At 44.6% G+C, this 22,588-nt stretch overlaps 1 protein-coding gene and 1 pseudogene across 2 annotated transcripts in view; both read right to left on the bottom strand.

Moving 5' to 3' along the window:
• Nucleotides 1-491: 491 nt before the first annotated feature.
• The window catches only part of ANKHD1 (ankyrin repeat and KH domain containing 1), a 396,742-nt gene continuing 374,645 nt past the window's right edge, over nt 492-22,588 (bottom strand). For both annotated transcript variants that reach the window (XM_088451243.1, XM_088451245.1), the window contains exons 32-34: nt 18,033-18,208; nt 15,941-16,105; nt 492-951 (exon numbers count right to left, since the gene is read on the bottom strand). In XM_088451243.1, coding sequence (XP_088307369.1) covers nt 892-951; nt 15,941-16,105; nt 18,033-18,208 — 401 coding nt within the window. In that variant the 3' untranslated portion in view covers nt 492-891. The remainder of the gene's footprint in view (nt 952-15,940; nt 16,106-18,032; nt 18,209-22,588) is intronic.
• Nucleotides 4,076-4,245, bottom strand: LOC148539620 (U2 spliceosomal RNA; annotated as a pseudogene).

Below are 22,588 nucleotides of genomic sequence, written 5' to 3'. Positions count from 1 at the left end.
AATACTATAGGAGCTGATCCAAATCTGCTTACAGAAAACATTCAATAGCGCTGCCATTGTTTACCAAACTAGCCCCCTTTATCTTCTACTATAACCCACCTATCCGTCTTATTCTTGTATCCTTAAGGCAAGACAAAAGTAATTGAAGCCATTAAACATTTGACATCAGAGCAATTTAAATGAAGACCCAAATTTGGTACCAGATATCCGGAATCAGGAAAAGTGTCACTGAGATTTGTAGTATAAACGGAGATTTTTTTTTTTTTTTTTAATAAAATGAAGAAAAACAAGTTAAAAACACAAAAAAGTCACCTTTGTGCTTCACTTGTGTATCGTTACTGGTATTATTGTCACTTTGCAAATGCAGTATAGCATATTAGATTATACTTTTACAGACAAAAACTTCCACTTCATCTGTGTGCATTCCCTCACATAGTTACATCTTCATATAGCAATATACAGAATTTTATATAAAGTTATAAAACCACAAAAACGAAGTCAGCACTTTTTATTGAATATTTGGGATGACAGTTGATGGTAATACAGGCTATAAGAGAGAACGACTACAGAACAGGAAAAAAGAAAAAAAAAAAAATTTAAATCAATATAGTCTATGAATAATTTTTTTAATCATTTTTATTTTTTGTTGCATACAAATATGCTTCAGTTTAACCAATAGAGCAATATGGGCGGATACATTTGAAACTCAAAATGCTAAAACTGAAATGTGTTTTAATATATAGTACACAAAAATAATAGGCTTTCTAATACAATAGTAAATCAAATTTCAATTAATTTTGTTTTTAATGAGTATTAGGGAATAAAGCAATTAATTTCATGTGGGCTATACTATGTAGGTCTCAAATCCTGGATAGAACGGTATTGTTCAATTCAGTTAACATACTTCAGATGTGCAGCTCCAGCATGAGGTGTCCATGTCCCTGACCAGTTCTAAAAAGGACAAAGAAAAAAGTACATTTTATAAAATTTTAGAAAACACGATCTCAGTATTCAAATATTTGGTATTTGGCCTCTAAGTTAATGTCAAGGGAAGTACCGGTATTCACTGGCATAGCAATAAGGTCTATAGGTATCAGAGGAAAAGGTGGTCAGCAACTCCATACGTAACCATGTGATAGGTGCACTTATTATGCCTTCACTGACACACACCATAACCGATACCTGGGCCATTCTCACCTTTGTTGACTGCTTCAGATTAGAGAAAGGAGCCAGAGTTCCTTATTAATATTTATTTGGTAACAATTACTTATATAGCACCAGCATTTTCTGTTGAGTTCTACAACTGGGAACAAAACAGAACTGGGTAATAACAGACAAAGAGGTAAGAGGGCCGTGTTTACAAACGTAATTTTCTCCCTATGAGAATTTCGATGTTCTATGTCCATTAAGAGTAATTTTTAATTCTACATAAGAACTTTCATAGATGTACATGACATTTCTGGTATAAATGTAGACATCTCCTCTGCCCAGCATAATCCAAGTGAGAAATGTGTGCGTCAGGGGTCTCTGTCATGGTGACAAAAACGTGACACGTGGGTTAGGGGAACCATAGTTTAGAATGTATACATGGGCCCATTATTGAAGAATTGCGCTATAAAAGCAATGGATTAAGTATAGGTTCAATAAAGGTAATAAATGCAATGTTATGTAACAGCCTTCACAAAATCTTAATGAATGTGAAGTACTCAAAGAAAATCCACCCCAAGAGGATAGAGAGAAGAAACAGTGATAGTTATAATTGACAGAAATAAAAAACAGTGTCAATACAGCAGCTAGCAAACAGTCACATACAATGCATATGTAATATAATTACAATTGACTCTAAAAGGTGCCTATCCACTAGCAGACATGAAAAAGACTGCACGATTATGACATTGTTATCGTGCAGTCGTTTGTCAGTCTGTGATGAGCTTGCACTGAACGAGCAGTCGTTCAGTACAGGCTCATCCATCATCTGCAAACGTGTTCAACCTGACGTTATCGTCAGGTTGACCAGCATGTTTGCAAGATGATAGATGTCTAAACGACCAGCGGGCACGCGCATCGCTGGTCGTTTTAGACGCTTTTGCCCACAATTTGCAAACGACTGAACGATCGTTATCATTCAATCGCTCAACTTAATAGTCTAGTGGATGGGCACCTTTAAACTACAGGTAAACTAGAGCACTATGTACCTTAACCAAGGGAGAGGTATACAGGAAGACTGACCCAAACCCTCCTGAGACCAACAGCTACTGCAACGCACTGATAGTGGACAGTGAGCGTCTCATATACATGTGGAGGGTAGGCGGAGCGACCCAGACACGCTAAACCCTTCGTAGGGGCTGCGTCTGGGTAGATAGGAGTCTGCTGCCGATCCCCGGCGTCAGCTGATAAGGTCCCGGTGGTCTAGTGAGGACACTGACAACCCCGGGCCCTGACAGCAGCGGCTTCTGGTGCATCTCTGACACCAGAAGGACTGTCGCGCGCGATTTCCCGTAAACCAGGAATCGCCTTACCTGAGATCTCTGTGCTTCTGGTTGCAGTCCGGGTCGCAGCATTGCTGCTAGCAAGCTCAGCTGTGACCCGCCGGAATCACCAGCCCTGTTACTGATGTTGCAGCGTGGCGCCGTTCGATGGAGTCGCAGTACATGCGTCTTAATTCAGACGCTTAGTACTGCTAACCCAAAAGCATAAAAATAAAATAAAACTTAAAATAAAAGCTTAAGACTGCCTGGGCAGTCCCCTGTTACAAAGGTGCGTCTTAATCCTGCTGTACCAAACGAACTACTGAAGGCCTGTGGCTAGGGGCGGGGTATATATTGAGGAGGATCTGAGGCATCCTGGGTGTTGAAGCTTTAACTGTTTGGTGCCTGGATCTCTCCAACCATAATATCCCTATGGACTCTGAAGAAAAAATTATTTATGTCTTACCTTGTTAAATCCTTTTCTTCAACTCCTTAGGGGGCACATGGATCACTCTGGGTATAGTCTGGAGAGGGGGGATCTGGGCACCAAATAGTTACGGATTTCTTCCCAGCAGCCCCCTGGCTCCCTTTCCATTATGCCCCACCCCCAGCCACCGGCCAGCAATTTAAGTTAGCAAGCCAAGGGCAGGAGCGAGGCAAAGAAGAGGAAGAACGAACACCGGCACATACTCAGAACACACGACCATAATATCAAGTTTGGTCCTCTGAATAGCTTCATAGGAGTTAGTCCAATTGGATAGTTCAGACACAGAGGTATTGTTTGAGTCTATTTTAATGAACTAATAAGTCATTTTATATAAACTAATTGTGCGCCAAACTAATACAACCACTTTTCTCTCTTTTTTTCTGTTTGATCCTCACGAAAAACACAAGGGGCTAAGGACCTACCGTAATAGAGACACTGGAAACTGAAAGTAATTGTACTGCACAGCACCCCTTGAAATATGTAAATAAGCCTCCTATATGTAAACAAACAGATGCTCTGAAAAACTCTAATCTGAGCAAATGATAGAGTGGAGCAACCCCATGTGGTCCAGAGAATCCAGGTGTCCCCGCTAGCACTCAGAAAATGAAAATGGGCTGGAAAAAGCAGTCTGGCATCTGACCAGTAAGAGACTAGCAAGCCACTTGCACCTGCAGAGACAAGGACCTGAATAATAACCGTGGAGGATCGAGGGGAGCAAACAGTCTCGCATAGGAGAGTGTTTGGGAAACCCGCTAAGGTTTAAACGAGTCCCGGGCTGTACTGTCCCCAGATAGGAACACTACCCTGTGTCAGAGGTGAGATCTGAACCTACGTCTCCAGAAGACTGGAAATCCACCCCAATCTGTGGCAACAGATATGCCAGCTGAATGTAAAGCCACCTACTTCAGGGCCCATGGTCCACAGAGGAGAAACTTCTTCATTTACAACGTAGACGGCCTGTAACAAAAGGCCAACAATGTATGAAGGCACTACCTAGAGAGTACCTGGGCTCTAGTGCAGGGGGCTATATGTGCCAAGGTACGGAAATAATTTGTCCGTCCTTATTAGGGTGTTTTTCAGGGTCTTGAAATTCCAGCTTCCTCTAAGATTCCTAACCTGACCGAAATACACTGGACCTGGATGCAATACCAGGTCAATGCGCGGAGAGGACAGAGCAAGTACCTTTGCCATCTCCCTGTTTTATATTACCCCCAGATAGGGGGCGTATCAGGTATGAAATTGATAACAGATATTACACTTGATCTTGGGCATTTTGTATACAAATAATATGAGATATGGTAAGAACTTACCCTTGTTATCTCTATTTCTACGAAGTCCATAGGGTTCCACAGGATACCTTGGGGTATAGGCGATGGCGGCAGACATCAGGCCACCTCAGAGTTAATTTTTCAGCCTCCCAGGATGCACTGGGGTCCCTCTCCTATACCCCGCCCCAAGGCAAATCAGTTACGTAACAAGCCATAAGCCGAAGGAGGAGAAGAAAGACTGGATCACACAAGAATCACATTCTCACCAGAAGGAGAAGGAAAAAACAGTGACCAGAACAAAGCCCATCTGCAGTACAGGTGCGACAGGGCAGGAGTCCTGTGGAACCCTATGGACGTCGTAGAAATAGAAATAACAAGGGTAAGTTCTTGCCATATCTCATATTTTCTACTTCAGGGTCCATAGGGTATCCACAGGATAAATAGGGGATGTCCCAAAGCAGTATCCTTTATGGGTGGGGACGCTCCTGTGCTGAAAGGAGAATCCGCCGCCCGAAGGAAGCATCCTGAGAAGTGAAGGTGTCGAATGCATAATACTTCACAAATGTATGGACAGAAGACCACGTGGCTGCCTTGCAAAGCTGAACAGCAGAGGCACCACGGCGAGCTGTCCACGAAGGACCCACAGACCTAGTGGAATGAGCTTTAACAGAGGATGGAACAGAAAGGCCTTCATGAATGTAAACCTCAGAAATTGGCATGCGAATCTATCCTGCCAAAGTTTGCTTAGTGGCAGGCCAACCCTTCTTACGGAAGCCATAGAGGACAAACAAGGAGTCCGACCAGCTGAGAGGTCTGGGGAATTAAAGGCCGAAACAATAATTTCCTCATTAATGTGGAAACTAGATACCACCTTAGGTAGGAAACCAGGGCGAGTGCGAAGCACCGCCCTATCCCTATGAAAAATCAGAAAGGGAGGGCGACATGAGAGAGCCCCCAATTCTGAGACTCTTCTGGCCGAAGCAATGGCCAGTAGAAACACAGTCTTAGCCGTAAGCCATTTTAAATCCACTGAGCCCAGTGGTTCAAACGACGGTCCTTGGAGAGCCCTCAGGACCACAGCCAAATCCCAAGGAGCCACTAGTGGAACAAAGGGAGGTTAATTACAAAGTACAACTTGCATAAAGGTGCAGACATCAAGAAGGGTAGCAATCCTACGCTGAAACCACACCGACAGGACAGAAACCTGCACCTTCAGGGAAGCCAGGCGAAGATCGTGATCTAAGCCCACCTGTAGGAAAGCCAAAACCCTGGATATCAAACACCTGAGGATCAAAGCCTCTAGGTCGACACCATTCAAAGAAAGTATGCCACACTCTGTGGTAAATTCCTGCACAAGCAGGCTTCCGAGCTCTTAGCATGGTGTTAACTACAGAGCTGGAAATAAAAACCCCGGACCTTAAAAGGGCTGTCTCAACAGCCACGCCGTTAAAGACATACGACCCAGGTCGGGTAATGGCAAGGACCTTGAGACAATAGGTCCGGACGCTGTAGCAACAGCATAGGAGTATCTATGGAGAGACTCCGAAGATCTGAGTATCAGTGACCGCTGGGCCACGCTGAATCTATCAACAGGAGTGTGCCTCCTTCTTGCTTGAACTTCTGAAGTACTCGAGGAAGAAGGGAGAACGGAGGGAAGAGGAACGCAAACTGGAAGGTCCAGAAGAGCCTCCTCGTCTCTTGTTCTTGACCCGTACATAGACAGCTTGTTGTCTTGCTAGGAGGCCATGAGGTTTATCTCTGGAAGGCCCCACTTGTTCACTAGGAAACAAAACACCTCCTGGTGAAGAAGCCATTCCCCGGGATGCACATCCTAACGGCTGAGGAAGTCTGCTTCCCAGTGGAGGACTCCTGGTATGAACACTGCTGAAACAGCTGGGAGATTGTGTTCCGCCCATGCCAGAATGCGGGACACCTGTGTCAGGGCCCCTGACTTCAGGTTCCTCCTTGGTGGTTTATGCAACGCCACTGTAGTGGCGTAGACTGACTGGACTTGCACGGGTTTTCCTTGAATAGCTAGTCTAGCTTGCTGAAGAGCTCTGAATACCGCTCGAAGTACCAACATGTTGATTGGAAGAGCAGATTCTGCTGTCGGCCACCTTCCCTAAAGAAGTGTGGACCTGTCCCAGACCCCCAACTTCGGAGACTGGCGTCCGTCGTCAGGAGAACCCAGTCCGAGATCCAAAAGGGGTGTCCCCTGTTGAGGTGGGATGTCTGTAGCCACCGGGCCAGAGACAGCTGTACCTCTGGAGAGAGCACCATTGTCAGTGTCTTTATCCGGTGGGGCAACTCATTCCATCTGGAGAAGATCAACTTCTGCAGAGGTCTGGAGTGAAAACTGGGCATACTCTACCATGGTGAACTTCGACACCATGGACCCCAATAACCTTCTTGCCGAGTGAAGGGACACTCGACGACTTTGAAGACAAATATGAATTTTTGCCTGTAAAGCAAAATCTTTTCCTCTGTCACAAAGATTATTCGTTGAGGAACCACTTCCAGTTTATCAGCCAGCCGGGAGTCTGCAACACAGATATTGTCCGTTGCAGATGGCCCTGAAGTACCCCCAAAGACCCTGCAAATAGCAGAAGGTTGTCTAGACAGGGTAACAGACGGACCCCTTAATCCGCAGGTGGGGTGCCATAACTGCCATGACCTTGGTAACCACCATAGGTGCTATGGAAAGGCCAAAAGGGCAGTACCTGAAACTTTAAATGTTAATTGACCACTGCGAACCTGAGGGACCGCTGACATGCAGGTAGGCATCCTGAATGTCCAAGGACACCATAAAATCCCAGGCTCCATATCCAATATGATGGAACGCAGGGTCTCCATCCTGAACCAAGGGACCCTCAAAGACTTGTTGAGGGACTTGAGGTTAATAGGCCGGTAGGACCCATTGAAATCTTCTTTATCTTTATTGGTTCACAGGACCCATTGGATGTCAGAACCAGAAAAGGGTCGGGTGTAAAACCCTGTTCCTCTCAGATGCAACGAAACAGACACTATAAACCCCTGCTGGGAGCATAGAGTGCCCTACTTTCTGGAATTTCAGGGCCTTGCGCAGACGAAAAAGTATCGCTTTGGCGAATCCCAGACCGCCTACGTAGCGTGGCATACAGGCGAAACTTCTACACCAAAGCGAAGAGTAGGCGAAAGGGAGCAATATGCTGATTCCCTGCAACATGGACTGGAGGCAGTAGTCAGTCTCTGTACAAGGTAGAGATTACTGTGAACACTGGATGAACTACCAAGGAGGGAGAATTAGCTGTTTCTCCCCACAAACCTGCCTTGTAACTAACAGGTAGAGTGGAGCAGCAGGGTGTACGTCATACCTGCAGGTACAACCGCATGGTAAAAGCACACAGCATGCACTGGGTATAATGCGACCACATAGCATATACATAACATACAGTCAGGTGCATAAATATTGGGACATTGACAGAATTTTCATATTTTGGCCTCTATTCACCACCACAATGGCTTTGAAATGAAACAAACAAGATGTGCTTTAACTGCAGACTTTCAGATTTAATTTGAGGGTAATTACATCCAAATCAGGTGAACGGTGTAGGAATTACAACGGTTTCTATATGTGCCTCCCACTTTTTAAGGGGCCAAAAGTAATGGGACTATCAACTCAAAAGCTATTTCATGGACAGGTGTGGGCTATTCCCTCGTTATTTCATTATCAATTAAGCAGGTAAAAGGTCTGGAGTTGATTCTAGGTGTGAGACATTTGCATTTGGAATCAGTTGCTGTCGCCATCATTAGGCTGAAAAATCAAAACAAACCCATCAGAGAGATAGCAAAAACATTAGGTGTGGCCAAATCAACTGTTTGGAGCATTCTTTAAAAGAAAGGACGCACTGGAGAGCTCAGCAACACCAAAAGACCCGGAAGACCACGGAAAACAACTGTGATGGATGACAGAAGAATTATTTCCCTGGTGAAGAAAAACCCCTTCACAACAGTTGGCCAAATCAAGAACACTCTCCAGGAAGTATGTGTCAAAGGTCAACAATCAAGAGAAGACTTCACAAGAGTGAATAGAGGGTTCACCACAAGATGTAAACCATTGGTGAGCCACAAAAACAGGAAGACCAAATTAGAGTTTGCCAAACAACATCTAAAAATGCCATTACAGTTCTGGAACAACATCCTATGGACAGATGAGCAAAGATCAACTTGTACCAGAGTGATGGGAAGAGAAGAGTATGGAGAAGGAAAGGAACTGCTCTTGATCCAAAACATACCACCTCATCAGTGAAGCATGGTGGTGGTAGTGTCATGGCATGGGCATGTATGGCTGCCAATGGAACTGGTTCCCTTGTATTTATTGATGATGTGACTGCTGACAAAAACAGCAGAATGAATTCTGAAGTGTTTCGGGCAATATTATATGCTCATATTCAGTCAAATGCTTCAGAACTCATTGGACGGCGCTTCACAGTGCAGATGGACAATGACCCGAAGCATACTGCAAAAGCAACCAAAGAGTTTAAGGCTAAAAAGTGGAATGTTATGCAATGGCCACGTCAATCCCCTGACCTGAATCCGATTGAGCATGCATTTCACTTGAAGAAGACAAAACTGAAGGGAAAATGCCCCAAGAACAAGCAGGTACTGAAGACATTTGCAGTAGAGGCCTGGCAGAGCATCAACAGGGATGAAACCCAGCGTCTGGTGATGTCTATGTGTTCCAGACTTCAGGCTGTAATTGCCTGCAAAGGATTTGCAACAAAGTATTAAAAAGTGAAAGTTAGATTTAGGATTGTTTGGCCCCTTAAAAAGTGGGAGGCACATAGAGAAACCGTTGTAATTCCTAAACCGTTCACCCGATTTGGCTGTAATTACCCTCAAATTAAATCTGAAAGTCTGCAGTTAAAGCACATCTTGTTTGTTTCATTTCAAAGCCATTGTGGTGGTGAATAGAGGCCAAAATATGAAAATTCTGTCAATGTCCCAATATTTATGCACCTGACTGTATATTCACATTATAGTAGTAAAGCAAAACACTAGTCTTGTCTGATGCTTATCAAGCAGCAGGAACTGACTGCATAAATATGGCAGAGTGCATACCAAGTCTCACAAATAAAGATTTTATTTAAATGTGTGAAATCCTCAGTGTTCACATCACCCTCGCTAACAGTACTGAGCATTTGGTACATTTTAGCTGAGGAGAATAATCACGTTCACTGTCAGACATGATGAGTGTAAACTATGTGTATGTGATGCACCACACAGAAAACACACTACATTTTAACTGTGAGGCAATAAGTACCCCTGCAGCACCACAAAGGAGAGAAAGACAGGGATAGTAAAATGGCTGACAGTAAGAAGTGAAAGTACAGTCAGACAGCGCTAGCATATAGTCACATACAACGCAGAAATAAATCACCTGCACTACAAGCACTATGATCAACTACGCAGACACAGAGCCTGGTAGGAAACAGTGCTGCATACACTGACCTCAGCGGAGGAGAGGTATGCGGGGGACCGGGATCGCGATGCTCCCTATATAATTCAGCAGCGTTCGCCACTTTTATAAAATGGCCGCAGAGGAGCTGATAGGAGACAGGCCCGGAGGAGGAACGCTGCCACAGCCTGCCAGACTGCTGTGGAAAGGGACTGTGCAGCGGGGGAGGCGCCGCCTGTGAGACAGGGGAAGCACACACCCCTGACATGCTTTTAACCCCTGGGATGCTGGAGCAATTTCCATACTGCTACAGCCCGCTGTCCCTGGTGGTCTAGTGGAAGTGTTGGATCAGTACCTTGCGCCACGAGCAGCCTGTTCCCCAGGGAGCCCCCTGCCTAGGGACAAATAAAACACTGAATCTGCGGTAACCCACCGCGGTTTCCCGCAGCTTACCTGAATCCCTGTGAATCCGGCCGCAGTCTGGAATACCGGGGTCCCCGCTAGCTGAGACCCTGGTACCCGCCAGCATTCCCGGACCAGTACCGGCGTTCTGGCCCGGCGGGGTGAAGGAGCGGCAGCATGGACCTCTAATTAGCTAGTCCATGCTGCCCGCTCATATCATCGCAGCAAAAGCTGCTGGAAAAAAACTTCAGGGGCTGCCCAACAGCCCCTCTCTGAAGAGGTGATCAGACTCGGGCACCTACGAAACTGATTTGCCTTGGCTCGGGGGCGGGGTATAGGAGAGGGACCAAAGTGCATCCTGGGAGGCTGAAAACTTAACTCTGAGGTGCCCGATGTCTGCTGCCATCGCCTATACCCCAAGGTATCCTGTGGATACCCTATGGACCCTGAAGTAGAAAAAGCTGCACACGCCGCATATCATTTTAATCAGCAAAGTCTGCTTGTGCATCTTATTTCCATTGCATTTGTGGCAAAAAAGATGCACGATAAGATGCTTGGCATAAACTCGCATGGGACTAGGGAGCTCATTCAGACCCGCTCGCTATGCTGCGCTCTCTCGCAGCCGTAAGGACAGCCAGTATGCAAATGTTGCGATCGCACACTAAGACATCAGGACACCCTTATGTCTTAACGTGCGATCACCAAGTGAAGTTAGACACCCATTAGCCTGGCCAAAAGACACCCACTTTCAGACATCATATCCAGTAAGTGTATGAGAACATCGGTACCATCGGACATCGAACCTGCACGCACTGCTTGACCCTAGTCTACCGCAAGCACTTCGAGTGCTGCTGTCTTTATTTCACTCATATGATGTGTATGCTGACACTGCGTCTTAATTATGCACGCCCTTATAATGGTGTAAAAACACACTGACATGCCTGCTTTCGCACATCCACTCCCGTTTCCTTTGTCCTTCCCTTGTCACAAACCACAAATGGACAGATCTGTCACTCAAACTAGCGGGCTGGCTGAATGCTAAGAGCGATAGTCTCCCGCTCGCTATGACTGATTAGCGCACTGCGTCTTTTACGCATTCGCAGTTTGCAACAATCGGCCGGCTATGACAGAACGCAGCCCAGTGAGCGGGTCTGAATCGCCCCCTAGGTGGGAGGACACATCTGTATGTGTAAAACTGTGTAGGAATAAACGCCAGTCTCTTCTGAAAATAGAGCGGATACCTGAACCTTAAGAGAACTTAAGCGAAGACCCATCTTAAGTCCTCCCTGAAGAAAAGAACGAACTCTGGGTAACGAAAAGAATTAAAACAAAAATTTCTTTTTTTCCACACCATGCAGTATAATTTTTCCAGACTCTATGAAAATCGTCTGAAGACTTTCTGTCTAGTCTTATTCATAGTCTGAACAAGTAGGGTACGGGATGCCGGCGCACAAGATCTTGGCGGTCAGAATTCAGATGCCGGCATCCCGACAAGGTTAGAATACCGACACTTGTCAGTCAGTATTCTAACCCTCCCCTACTCCCCTCAGTGATCGCGGTGAATGAAAAAATTTGTGGGTCCCAAGCACCCTTCACTTTGACAATTGGGGTCCTATGCCATTGTTTCTGGGTCCCATTACATATTATTGGGGGTGAGGGCAGGCAGCAGTTGGGACAGTGCTGGGGGAGGTAGCATTTGGGGTAGAAAGGGTTAAGGGCAAGCAGCAGTTGGGTTAAAGGCAGGTTGAAGATGAGGTAGAGATGGTTGTAAAGGGGAGTAAGGGCAGGCAGTGCTGGGTGTAGGGAGGGGGAACATGCAGACAGCAGTTGCAACAGTGCTTGGGGGCAAGGGGCACGCCATGCTGGGGGTAGAGAGAGGTCAAGGGTAGACAGCAGCTGGTGCAGTACTGGGGGCAAGGAAGGGGTTAGGAGCTTTCACTGTCATTGGACAGGAGGTTACCAACACACACTGGCAGTACCCTGGCACTGCACACACTTGTTTAAGTAAAGACTGGCATTGTACAGTAGGGTCCCAGCAAACACTTGCATCACCCTGGCACCACAAAGAAGGGCCCCACCACAAAGAAGTGCCTGAAAACACAATAGCACTGCACAGAAGGGCCCCACCACACACTGGCCCCACAGAGGTGAAAAGGCCTCACCTAGCCACACACCTCAGCATGGAGGACCGGGGCACAGAGTCTTACGTCAGCCAGAGCTGCCCTCTGTACGTGCGCAGAGTGTTACAGTGTCACAGGGAACGGGAGCTGAACGAAGATTGCTGAGTGATGCTCAGAGGTAAGCCATACCATTCCCATCTCTGGACCTGTCGATAATACAAATCTGATAATTCAGATATTATATATACCCAAATAGGTATCAGAGTAGAGAACGGTCAATGAATGCTCCCAAAAGAACAGCATCATATTAACTGGAAATGCATATCACAGCATTGGAAAAAGTTTGGGATAAGCTCCTATGCATCCAAGGTCTTTCCTAATGGATTAGTGCACATACAGAACTAGAGCAGCTGTATCATACATTCAGGCAATTGATTAACTCCACCCATTTCAGAAATCCCTTGCCCACTTCCTGAGGAAATAATGAAGTGGGACTGGAGATCATTTGGCAATGCTGGAATGAGCTGCTGTCACCCTGATACCTCACTATGGTGAGTGCAGAAGCTGCAGACCCACCCTCAACAGACATGTCTGACATCGGGCTGTCCACCAGAAACACGCCTAGAGCCATTTCTATCAAGAATACAAGGGCCCTGGGTTTCTCACATATGAAAAAATATAAAATTTGCTTGTCTACTGTGGCTGACCAGGAAGACACATCTATGGATCTCAGGGTAATATAATGGTTACTGCCAGGCTGCACTAATCCTGAGCTGTCCAACAGGGCTGTGGCAGAAAGAAACAAGTGTCCAAGCCAAGGGAGATTGGTCCATTTCCCACACTAATTCTATGTACAGTAGAAGCTAAAGTACCACAATAAGCAAATGATTGAGACCATACATTTGAGCATACAGATCTGATCGGGATATATACAACCACAGGCATGAAAACAATATTCTGCTAGTAAAAAATTAAAAGCCACGGTGATACACATAGGCTAGATTAAAATCAGTACAAGGGCCCCACCCCAGTAATTATGGTGAAGGCTGAGTAATTTGCCCTGAGAGGAGCAGAAACAAAATGGAAGGTGCTACTGCAGTGCCTCCCTCCAGCAGCGGTGCCAGCATCCCGTCCCCCAGGCTGTGGAGAGCACATGGGCTGCAATTTATGGTTGCCCGGTATGAGGGTGAGCAGCAGCGGGTGCACGTATCACAACACACATCGGGAGGGCGACTGATCTTGATTCACCGGCGGTGAAATGATGAGAGAGGCGAGCCAGGCGGCACCAAGTGACCAAGATGCGGAGGAGTCAGACGCTGATTGAAGGAGGACATTGGTGCCAACCGCGCCGATTGGTGGGGGAAAGTCTTAGCATATCATTGGCCCGGCTGCTATGGTGCACACACAGCGAGTTCTCCAGGACCCAGTCATTTATCAAAAAGCAGAGTCCCTCATCGCCTGTAGCGCATAAATACGCGCTATAGCGTGTATTTTGCGATCACTGTACCTACCCTAATACTCACCCCCCCAGTGCCTAAACCTAACACTTCCTCCTTAGAGCCTATCCCTAGTGCCTAACCTTCCTCCTAAAGCTGCTACTTATCGTCGGGATGCCGGCGCCAGGATTCTGACAAGCGTCGGGATTCTGGCTCCGGCATTCTAAGCGCCGGCATCCCAAATATTGGGATTTTGAATGGACCCAGTCTGAACTACTGCATCCGAAAAAAAAATTCTCTGTAAAATCTTTGCTTTAAGAGCCATCAAATTCCAGCTATGAATGTCCAAACAATCGACAAAAGATCCTGGTGAAGTAGAAGTCTGAACCATGGACCCACTGCCATTATCTCAGAGTACCAAACTCTCATTTGCCAGTCTGGCGCTACTAATATCGCTGGAATCCTTTCTTTCTTTGGTTGGTTGGAGGGGATTAGCGAATATACCTAAAATTTAAAAAAAAGTTAACCTATTAAGTGCCGGCTCTTCAACAATCATTAAATGGTCTGGCAGTGCCCCCCAGTGAAGCATGGTGGAGGTTCCTTGCAAGTTTGGGGCTGCATTCTAGCTAATTGAGTTGGGGATTTGGTCAGGATTAATGGTGTCCATAATGCTTAGAAATACAGACAGATACTTATCCATCATGCAATACCATCAGGGAGGAGTCTGATTGGATCCAAATGTATTAGGCAGCAGGGTAACGACCCCAAACATAAAGCCAATGTCATAAAGAACTATCTTCAGTGCAAATAAGATCAAGGAGTCCCGGAAGTGATAATATGGCCCCCACAGCGCCTTGATCTCAACATCATTGAGTCTGTCTGTGAGTACATGAAGAGACAGAAGGATTTGAGCAAGCCTACATCCACAGAAGATCTGTGGTTAGTTCTCCAAGATGTTTGGAACAACCTCCCTGCCAAGTTCCTTCAAAAACTGTGTGCAAGTGTAGCTAGAAGAATTGATGCTGTTTTGAAGGCAAAGGATGTTCACACCAAATATTGATTTGATTTAGATTTCTTGTCTTTCACTTTGAACTTTCTTAATTGATAAAAATAAACTACAGTATTATACTTATCTATATAAACTTAGTAGATATTGTAACTATTAAAGAAGCAGACTACAACAGCATCGGTATGAATACACCCTAATTACACTGGAAAGAACTACAAGAAAACAAGTGGGATCTGCTCTGTGAATATTGCGCAGTTTCCACAATGGGAAAAACCATTGTGGAAACCACGTAATATAAATACATTCACCACACAGATGTAATTTTTTTTCTTCTCGTTCTTACTATGGGATATTACAACAGTTGCTTAATGCCTTGGATGATATGATGCACACACTAATATTATTAGATTACATTACCTCTTATAATGAAGGGAAAGCTATACTAAATCTTTGCAAATTCTGTTTTTACTATCAATGCATTTTACTTGTTAAGAATGTGGTGTACCTAGATACGGTATGAAGTTACCATGTCTCCATTCAGGATATTGACATTCACAATGTTGACGGCAGGTCAATGAGAATGTCGATATCCTCAATTTCTACGCCTGCAAAATGTAGACATTGGCAGAATTGTTGACATCGGAAATGTGGACATTCGGGACAGAATCACATTAAATTGACTATGGGACAGATATTAGCAGAGTTAGGGCACTGAAATAACTAAGGGCAAAGCAATTAGTCGCCAGTAAACCTTACGGTTAATTGAATCTGTTCCCGAGTTGACATTGTTGAAATGTCGACATACTGAAATTTTACACTATATTTGGAAATAAATGTTTGTGTGACTAGTCAGGAAGTCCGGTATGAAGCCCTGCATTACATAAAAGCATAGTTGGTAGATGCATATTTCCTGACTCCCATCAGAACTACAGTTACAATGTTCACTTCCCTTATTATTGAATAAAGGCTGAAAGTGGCCGGTAGCCCAGCATGGTCCAGCGCTTGTATATGTTTGAGAGTTTGACAGATACCAAGCAGCTCCTATCTTAGGCAGGAACATAGCAAGGAAAGGGCAGATATACTTTGCAAGATACTATTGGAATATGGGACAAGAGAGCAATGACCATCCCACCTCCTTCAAAGTAATATTGATATCTGGTGAATGTAACTTTTGGATCTCCTAGTCATCTCCGGTTTGCAACATGTACAGTCCTTGTCCACTTATATATTCACACAAATAAAGACAATAGTAATACTGGTTTTCTATATTTTCTTCGGACAAGTGCATAAATATATTACACACTTGATAGTACCTTATGAGCATCTGTACACTCTGCTGAATTGGGTACAACTTTAACCAGCGGACTCCATGTAGCATCATGTGTGTGCAGGCCATTAAATATTGGAGCTCCTGGAATTTCAGTCAATTGTTGATGAGAAGTTATCATTTTACCACCATACATCGAAAGTGGGACACCCTAAAAAAAAAAAAAAGTTATATATGTAATTTCAAATACCACAAACTAATTACAATATATGATATATACAGAGAGAGAGAATATCCATATTAAAAGCTTCAATCCCAAATTTTTTAACACAGAAATTACTCTGGTTAGGTGTTGGAGGACACATTGGGCCCAATGAGTTTCACATAAGATTGCAGAGCATACCTTATATGACTCTGCACTACAAATGCTCTGGAAGTGTGCGCACAAACGTAGGGCTGATGTAGAGTCCTGAATATTACAGTAGCTTCTCCACTTGTGACTGCAGAGGTGTAACTGGGCTGTAATGGGGAGCTCTCACGTAGGTACAGTTGAGTGATGGCAAGTTTACGCAAGTGTGGGCTACATAAAGTTTGCACCAAATATATACTAATAATGTGGAGCAAAGTGTACAGATAGGGGATGAGTGGACCACAAAATACATACAAGTGTGCACGCAGGCAAAATACGTACAAGTTTCCATAGGGGCGAATGTGCATTCATTTCGATACTAAAATAAACAGACATTTGCATTCAACTCTGCATCAGTCAGATTGTGTCTTTTTGCTTTATTTTCCTTTTAATAAGCAGCTATTATTGATTTACAGTTTGCCAAGTGTAGCCTCCTAAGCAGCCACTGTCAGATATGATTTACTGTAGAGCAGAGACTTTTCTATTTTCCTATTCTCAGCAGCACGTTCTCCACACTATAATAATCAAAAAGTACATAGAATCTGTAAACAGGCTACCAACAAAAGAAAAAAATCCATTCTCAATACTATTTAACTTCATCGCTTTGTTACCCGCATTCATATTTGGTCATTAACCGTTATCCTAGTCAACATAAATTGCTAAACAAACAATGGCACAGACCAATTCATACAAAAACCACTCTGTTTTAATATATCACAAGGCCCTACAACTTCTAAATAATTGAGAATATGTTTTGAAGCAATGTAGGGAGCAATCATTCCAATGTTAGGAGAGCTGACCTCAAAATGATATTAGCTTATTTTGAATTAGAACTTGAAGTTTATATGTCATATACAGCTTAGATAACCTGCATGTACAATAATGAAACTCAAGTAGTTGTATATGAATACAATTTACAGACTCAACTAATTTCTAATTTGAATGGATTCAGCAAAATGATTTCCCCATGTCACTAAGCTACACTCAAATGCACTTTTATTAATATGCATAATTAGTAATAATCTCAGGAAAATTAAGCTACAAAAAACAGTTAAACAGTAGGGTAAAGTGGAGTATGCAAAATATTTGTACCATTTTTATAATAAATTAAAGCTTTATTTTCTATTTAACCACCTGATTCCCTTGAAACGTTAAGTTTATTAAGACAAAGTAACAGGAAAATAAAAAGGTATATATTTAACCCACCCCACTACAATTGGTTTAATATGTGCCTTCAAACTTTTTTTTATTTTTGTTCACTTTTGAAAATTTTTTTATTGAAGCAATTCAAGACAAAAAAAAAAGCCAGAGGCTGAAATGCGCAGACTAACGCATTTCTTATATATATATATATATATATATATATATATATATATATATATATATATATAAGAAATTAAGTAAGGAGCGCTTGTAAATATATGTAAGGTGTATGTGTGCGTAATACCTGTTAACAATAATAAATTGTTAGTGCACAAATGTTTAAAAGCTCTTGTTGCACTTTTGAATTAGTCGGTACTTGGAGGCCATGGGTTACAATAGTGCCGGCTGATAGTCCCGTTTAAAAGGTTGCAAATGAGAGCTAACTAACTGGCCCCATTTCTGCCTACCTTCTCTGCCGCGTTCTGCTGTTTGCAGGCTGGTTCCCTCCATGTGCGTCTCTTTTGCCCAGCCGGATTACGTGGCCTTTCTTATATATAACAGATTATGAAAAACATAAAACACTTACTTTGGAAAAATCAACAACAGTGTTCGGTATCGGTTGATGGAACACATTGGAAGGATTTAAAATGCCTGATTCATCTCTTTCCATTTGCTGGTGCTGTGAGAACACAGTGCTGTCTGGTAGAGGCTGATGCATAGCATGGGTACCAATGACTGGCTGAGACCAACCAGGAAACCCTTCTGCATGAAAAGATAAAAAATTAATAAAACTTACTAAAAAGAAACAAAACGTGAGCTACAAGGATTTGCAAGCAACATTGTCTGGAATGGTTTGAGGGCACATCACAGGTTAAAATAACAAAACAAAAAACTTTGGCCAAAATAAAAGAATTACAGCTTCCAGTGTAATTTAATCTATGTACAATCATGATTCCGGTAACAACAATGTAGGTGTTTAAGGTAGGGGAGTTTTCAGTTAAGGGCAAATATTAGAAACGAACATATGTCCTTACCTAAAACTACATCTTTATACATTGTTTATATTGGCAGTTACCAGGATTACCTATTTGCCAAGCAGCTCCAGACAGGGAACCTGTAACTGCTGCCTTAGAAGGTTTATAAGGCCTCTTGACCACCCATCGTCGTGAACGGATTGCAGGTTCTTAAATTTACAGAAAATCATCTACATTTGTAAACAACTTCAGCCCAGTCCCTTTAACCAATCCAGTGGAATACATGCTTTGTGTATGTGCACTCTCCTAGTGGTTTTACATTGTAACCAGTGGACAGATGAGAGTGTTCTCCTCTCTGTGCACAAGGCTGCCTTGGTCGAAAGCCCAACCCTTGGAAGTTTAGGTGGGGAGGTATTATTTTACCTTCTCCCTTCAAAACTATCTCTGAGGGGATCTGAACACCTCTCCTTTTGGATGGATTTGAGAAGATCCTCGGGCAACAGTCCCCTGATTGACGCTCCTAAAGCAGTCAGAGCTCTAGTGTGGAAGTTGGCAATTCCCCCCTAGCAGCTCAATAAATGTAATCTACAAGGCAATCTTATAAGAACTCAGTTCAAAAAGACTATCGCCGTAGTTTCTACATACATTAAAAACTTGTTTTGTTCTAGGCCCAGTGCCTAGCACCATAACTTTAACCCTTATAGGGCTGGTGGTACCAAGAGGCTGATCTCGATCCCCAGTACTGTGCAGTACACAGTATCTCTAAATTTTAGATATTTAAATGCATTTTTGTTACTCACAGTACATCTGTCATTGAGCTGGGACTTAAAAACTCCTCATTTACTGAGCACATCAGCCACCAGATTCCTTCTGGGGCTGCGACAAAACCATAAGAACATATTTTCAGTAACTACACACCATTTGCCACCGTAGTCCCATCCAGCCCTTATCGGGTGCTGCAATGGCCATTTAAACCAAATGTGAGAAACTGGACGGTGATTAGGCAACAGTTACTGCAAGCATCTTCACAGAAAGAATGTCTTAGACACTAGCGCTATCACGTATTCAGTAAAAACATAAGATCCATGGTTTTTGAAGTATTTCTCCATGATCTCAAACAGTTAGATATTGTATAAAAAATAAATATCTGATCATTAGAATGGTGAATATTTGGAAGATATACCAGATAGCTACATGTGTGGTAACACCTGTGGACATGGGTAAGCATCTTGCATGATTTATATAATATGTAAAAATCACAGGTAATCTGATCTCCAAAAAGTTCATAAGACTGGACTAGAGCTCCATTTCACTGTGGTGTGTTCATCACAGCTGTCAACATACGACTTATGCAATGACAACAAGGCCCAAGTGATTTCCATAGACACTTACAGATGTGTCCTCATACAACTAATCTACCTGTCAGCAGCGCTTAGGGGCTGCCCGGCGTGTCCGTAAGTGCCAGGCACGCCCCTAAGAGTGACGAAAAGGTGACGTCTTATAGACACGCCACCTTTTCAATGGCCACGCCCCCTTTGCCCCCGGAGCTAGAGTGAACACTATATATCTGCATGTGACGAGTCTGTGTACAAATCACAGCGGAACTTGGCGTGGGAATACACTGCAGCCACTGCATCATAGTACTTTGTATACAAATTCAGAGACTCAGTCACATATCAAATTAATCAGCAGTGTCTCCTGGTGCGTCCTAACGGCATTGCGACTTAGACGCACTTTCATTGAAAAAAGACGCCCCATTCTACCAGAGTCTCACGGATTTAGCGTGCCCAGAGGGGCTGATTGGCAGGACTGCAGCAAAGATGTGTGAGGACACATCTATAACTGCTGAGTAAAAGTCTCTCAACACATCATTCATGGCATACTATATAATGAGATATGGTAAGAACTTACCTTTGTTCTCTCTCTTTCTTCGAAGTCCATAGGGTCCAAAGGGAGACCATGGGGGTGTAGGTGGAGTCATCTGGGCACCACGCAGTTACATTTTTCTCCCAGGATGCACTGGGTCTCCCTCCTATACCCCACCCCGGGTCCTTAAGACACCTCAGTTTCGTAGCAAGCCAAAGGACGGAGGAGGAGAAAATAGAGAGAGGAAAGTCTGGAACACACAAGAATCACATTCTCACACAGAAGATGGAAAAACCAGTGACCAGAGCGAAGCCCATCTGAAGCCAGGTGCATCAGGGTGGGTGCCCTGTGGACCCTAAGGACTTCGTAGAAAGAGAAATGGCAAAGGCAAGTTCTTACCATATCTCTCATTTTCTACTTCAGGGTCCATAGGCTCCACATGGGGATGTCCCAAAGCAGTCCCTTTAAGGGTGGGGACGCTCCTGTACAGAGAGGAGAATCCAGCACCCAAAGGAAGCATCCTGAGAGGCAAAGGTATCAAATGCATAATACCTCAGAAAGGTCTGGACAGAAGACCACGTGGCCGCCTTACAAAGCAGAACAGCCGAGGCGCCACAGCGATCTGCCCACGAAGGACCCACAGACCGAGTAGAATGAGCAGTAACAGAGGGCGGCACTGGAAGGCCCTCATGAGTGTAAGCTTCAGAGATCGTCAAGCGAAGCTATCCAGCCAAAGTTTGTTTATTGGCTGGCCATCCCTTGTGGAATCTGTAGAGGACAGACAAGGAGTATGATTTCTTCAAGGGACTGGACTGGCACATAAATCCTGAGGGCACGTACCACATCCAACGAGGCCTCACCTGCCGAGAGGTCAGAAAAATTAAGGCCGGTACAATAATTTCCTCATTAATGTGGAAACTAGAAACCACCTTAGGAAGGAACCCAGGGAGAGTCCAAAGCACCGCCCTGTCCTGGTGAAAAACTAAAAATGGGGAACGGCAAGAGAGAGCCCCAAGTCTGACACTTCTGGCGGAAGCAATAGCCAGAATAAAAACAAACAGTCTTAGCCGTAAGCCATTTCAGATCCACTAATTCCAGGGGTTCAAATGGAGGGCCCTGGGGTGCCCTAAGGACAACAGCCAAATCCCAAGGCGCCACAGGAGAAAAAAGGGAGGCTGAATGCGAAGGACACCCTGTAGGAAAGTGTGGATATCAGGAAAATGAGCAATCCTTCGCTGGAACCACACTGAAAGAGCAAATACATGCACCTTCAGCGAGGCGGAGACCAAGATCCAAACCCGCCTGCAGGAGAGCCAAAACTCTGGATATCCGAAACACCTGGGGATCATAACCTCTGGGGTGACACCATTGAAAGCAGGTGCGCCACACCCTGTGGTAAATCCTGGCAGAGGCTGGTTTACGTGCTCTGAGCATGGTGTTAACCACAGAGCCAATAAAAAACCCTTGAACCTTAGGAGGGATGTCTCAAGAGCCACACCGTCAAAGACAGACGACCCAGGTACAGGTAAAGGCAAGGACCTCGAGCCAACAGGTCCGGACATTGAGGCAACAGCAACAGAGTGTCAATGGAGAGACTCTGAAGATCTGAGTACAAGTGACATCTGGGCCACGCTGGAGCGGGGAGGAGCAGGCTGTTCAACAGGGAAAGCTGCATCCCCTGGCTGGCGATTAACACCCAGGACGCTGGATTCGCGCCCTTACATATCCAGCGTGTGTCCCTGGTGGTCTAGTGTTAGCACAAGACTTAGTGCCTGGCTCCACCCGCCATCATCCCCAGGGAGTCCCCTTGCTTATTTGGTCCCCGTAGCGCCCGGCCGCAGTCCAGGGATCCTCCGGGGTCCCTGCTAGCCAAGACCCCTGGAGGCCCACGGAGATCCCCGGATCAGTACCGGCATCGGCAGGGTGACGGAGCAGCATTGTGGACATCCCCTGGACTGTCCGCACTTGGAAGAAATCATCTTAAAAAGAAAAAAAAAAAAAAAACTTCAGGGACTCCGACCGGGCACCCAACCAAACTGAGGTGCCTCTGGCGCGGGGTATAGGAGGGAGACCCAGGGCACCCTGGGAGAAAATGTCACTGTGTGGTGCCCGGATGACTCCATCACCACCTATACCCCATAGTCTCCCTGTGGAGCCTATGGACCCTGAAATAGAAACAGAAATAAAGAAGCATCCCTCCAACATGACTAAGTGTAACCTCCAAACTCAATTCTTGCCATTAACATCAAAACCCAGAAGTTATGATACACAGGGAGGGGAGATGGGTGGCCAGCTTCCTTTA

Source organism: Taudactylus pleione, unplaced genomic scaffold, assembly GCF_031769625.1.
Source record: "Taudactylus pleione unplaced genomic scaffold, aTauple2 ptg000025l, whole genome shotgun sequence".
In the NCBI taxonomy this organism is placed as follows: Eukaryota; Metazoa; Chordata; class Amphibia; order Anura; family Myobatrachidae; genus Taudactylus; species Taudactylus pleione.
Note: the sequence above shows the minus strand (reverse complement) of the source record. Positions and strands in the feature narration are given on the sequence as shown.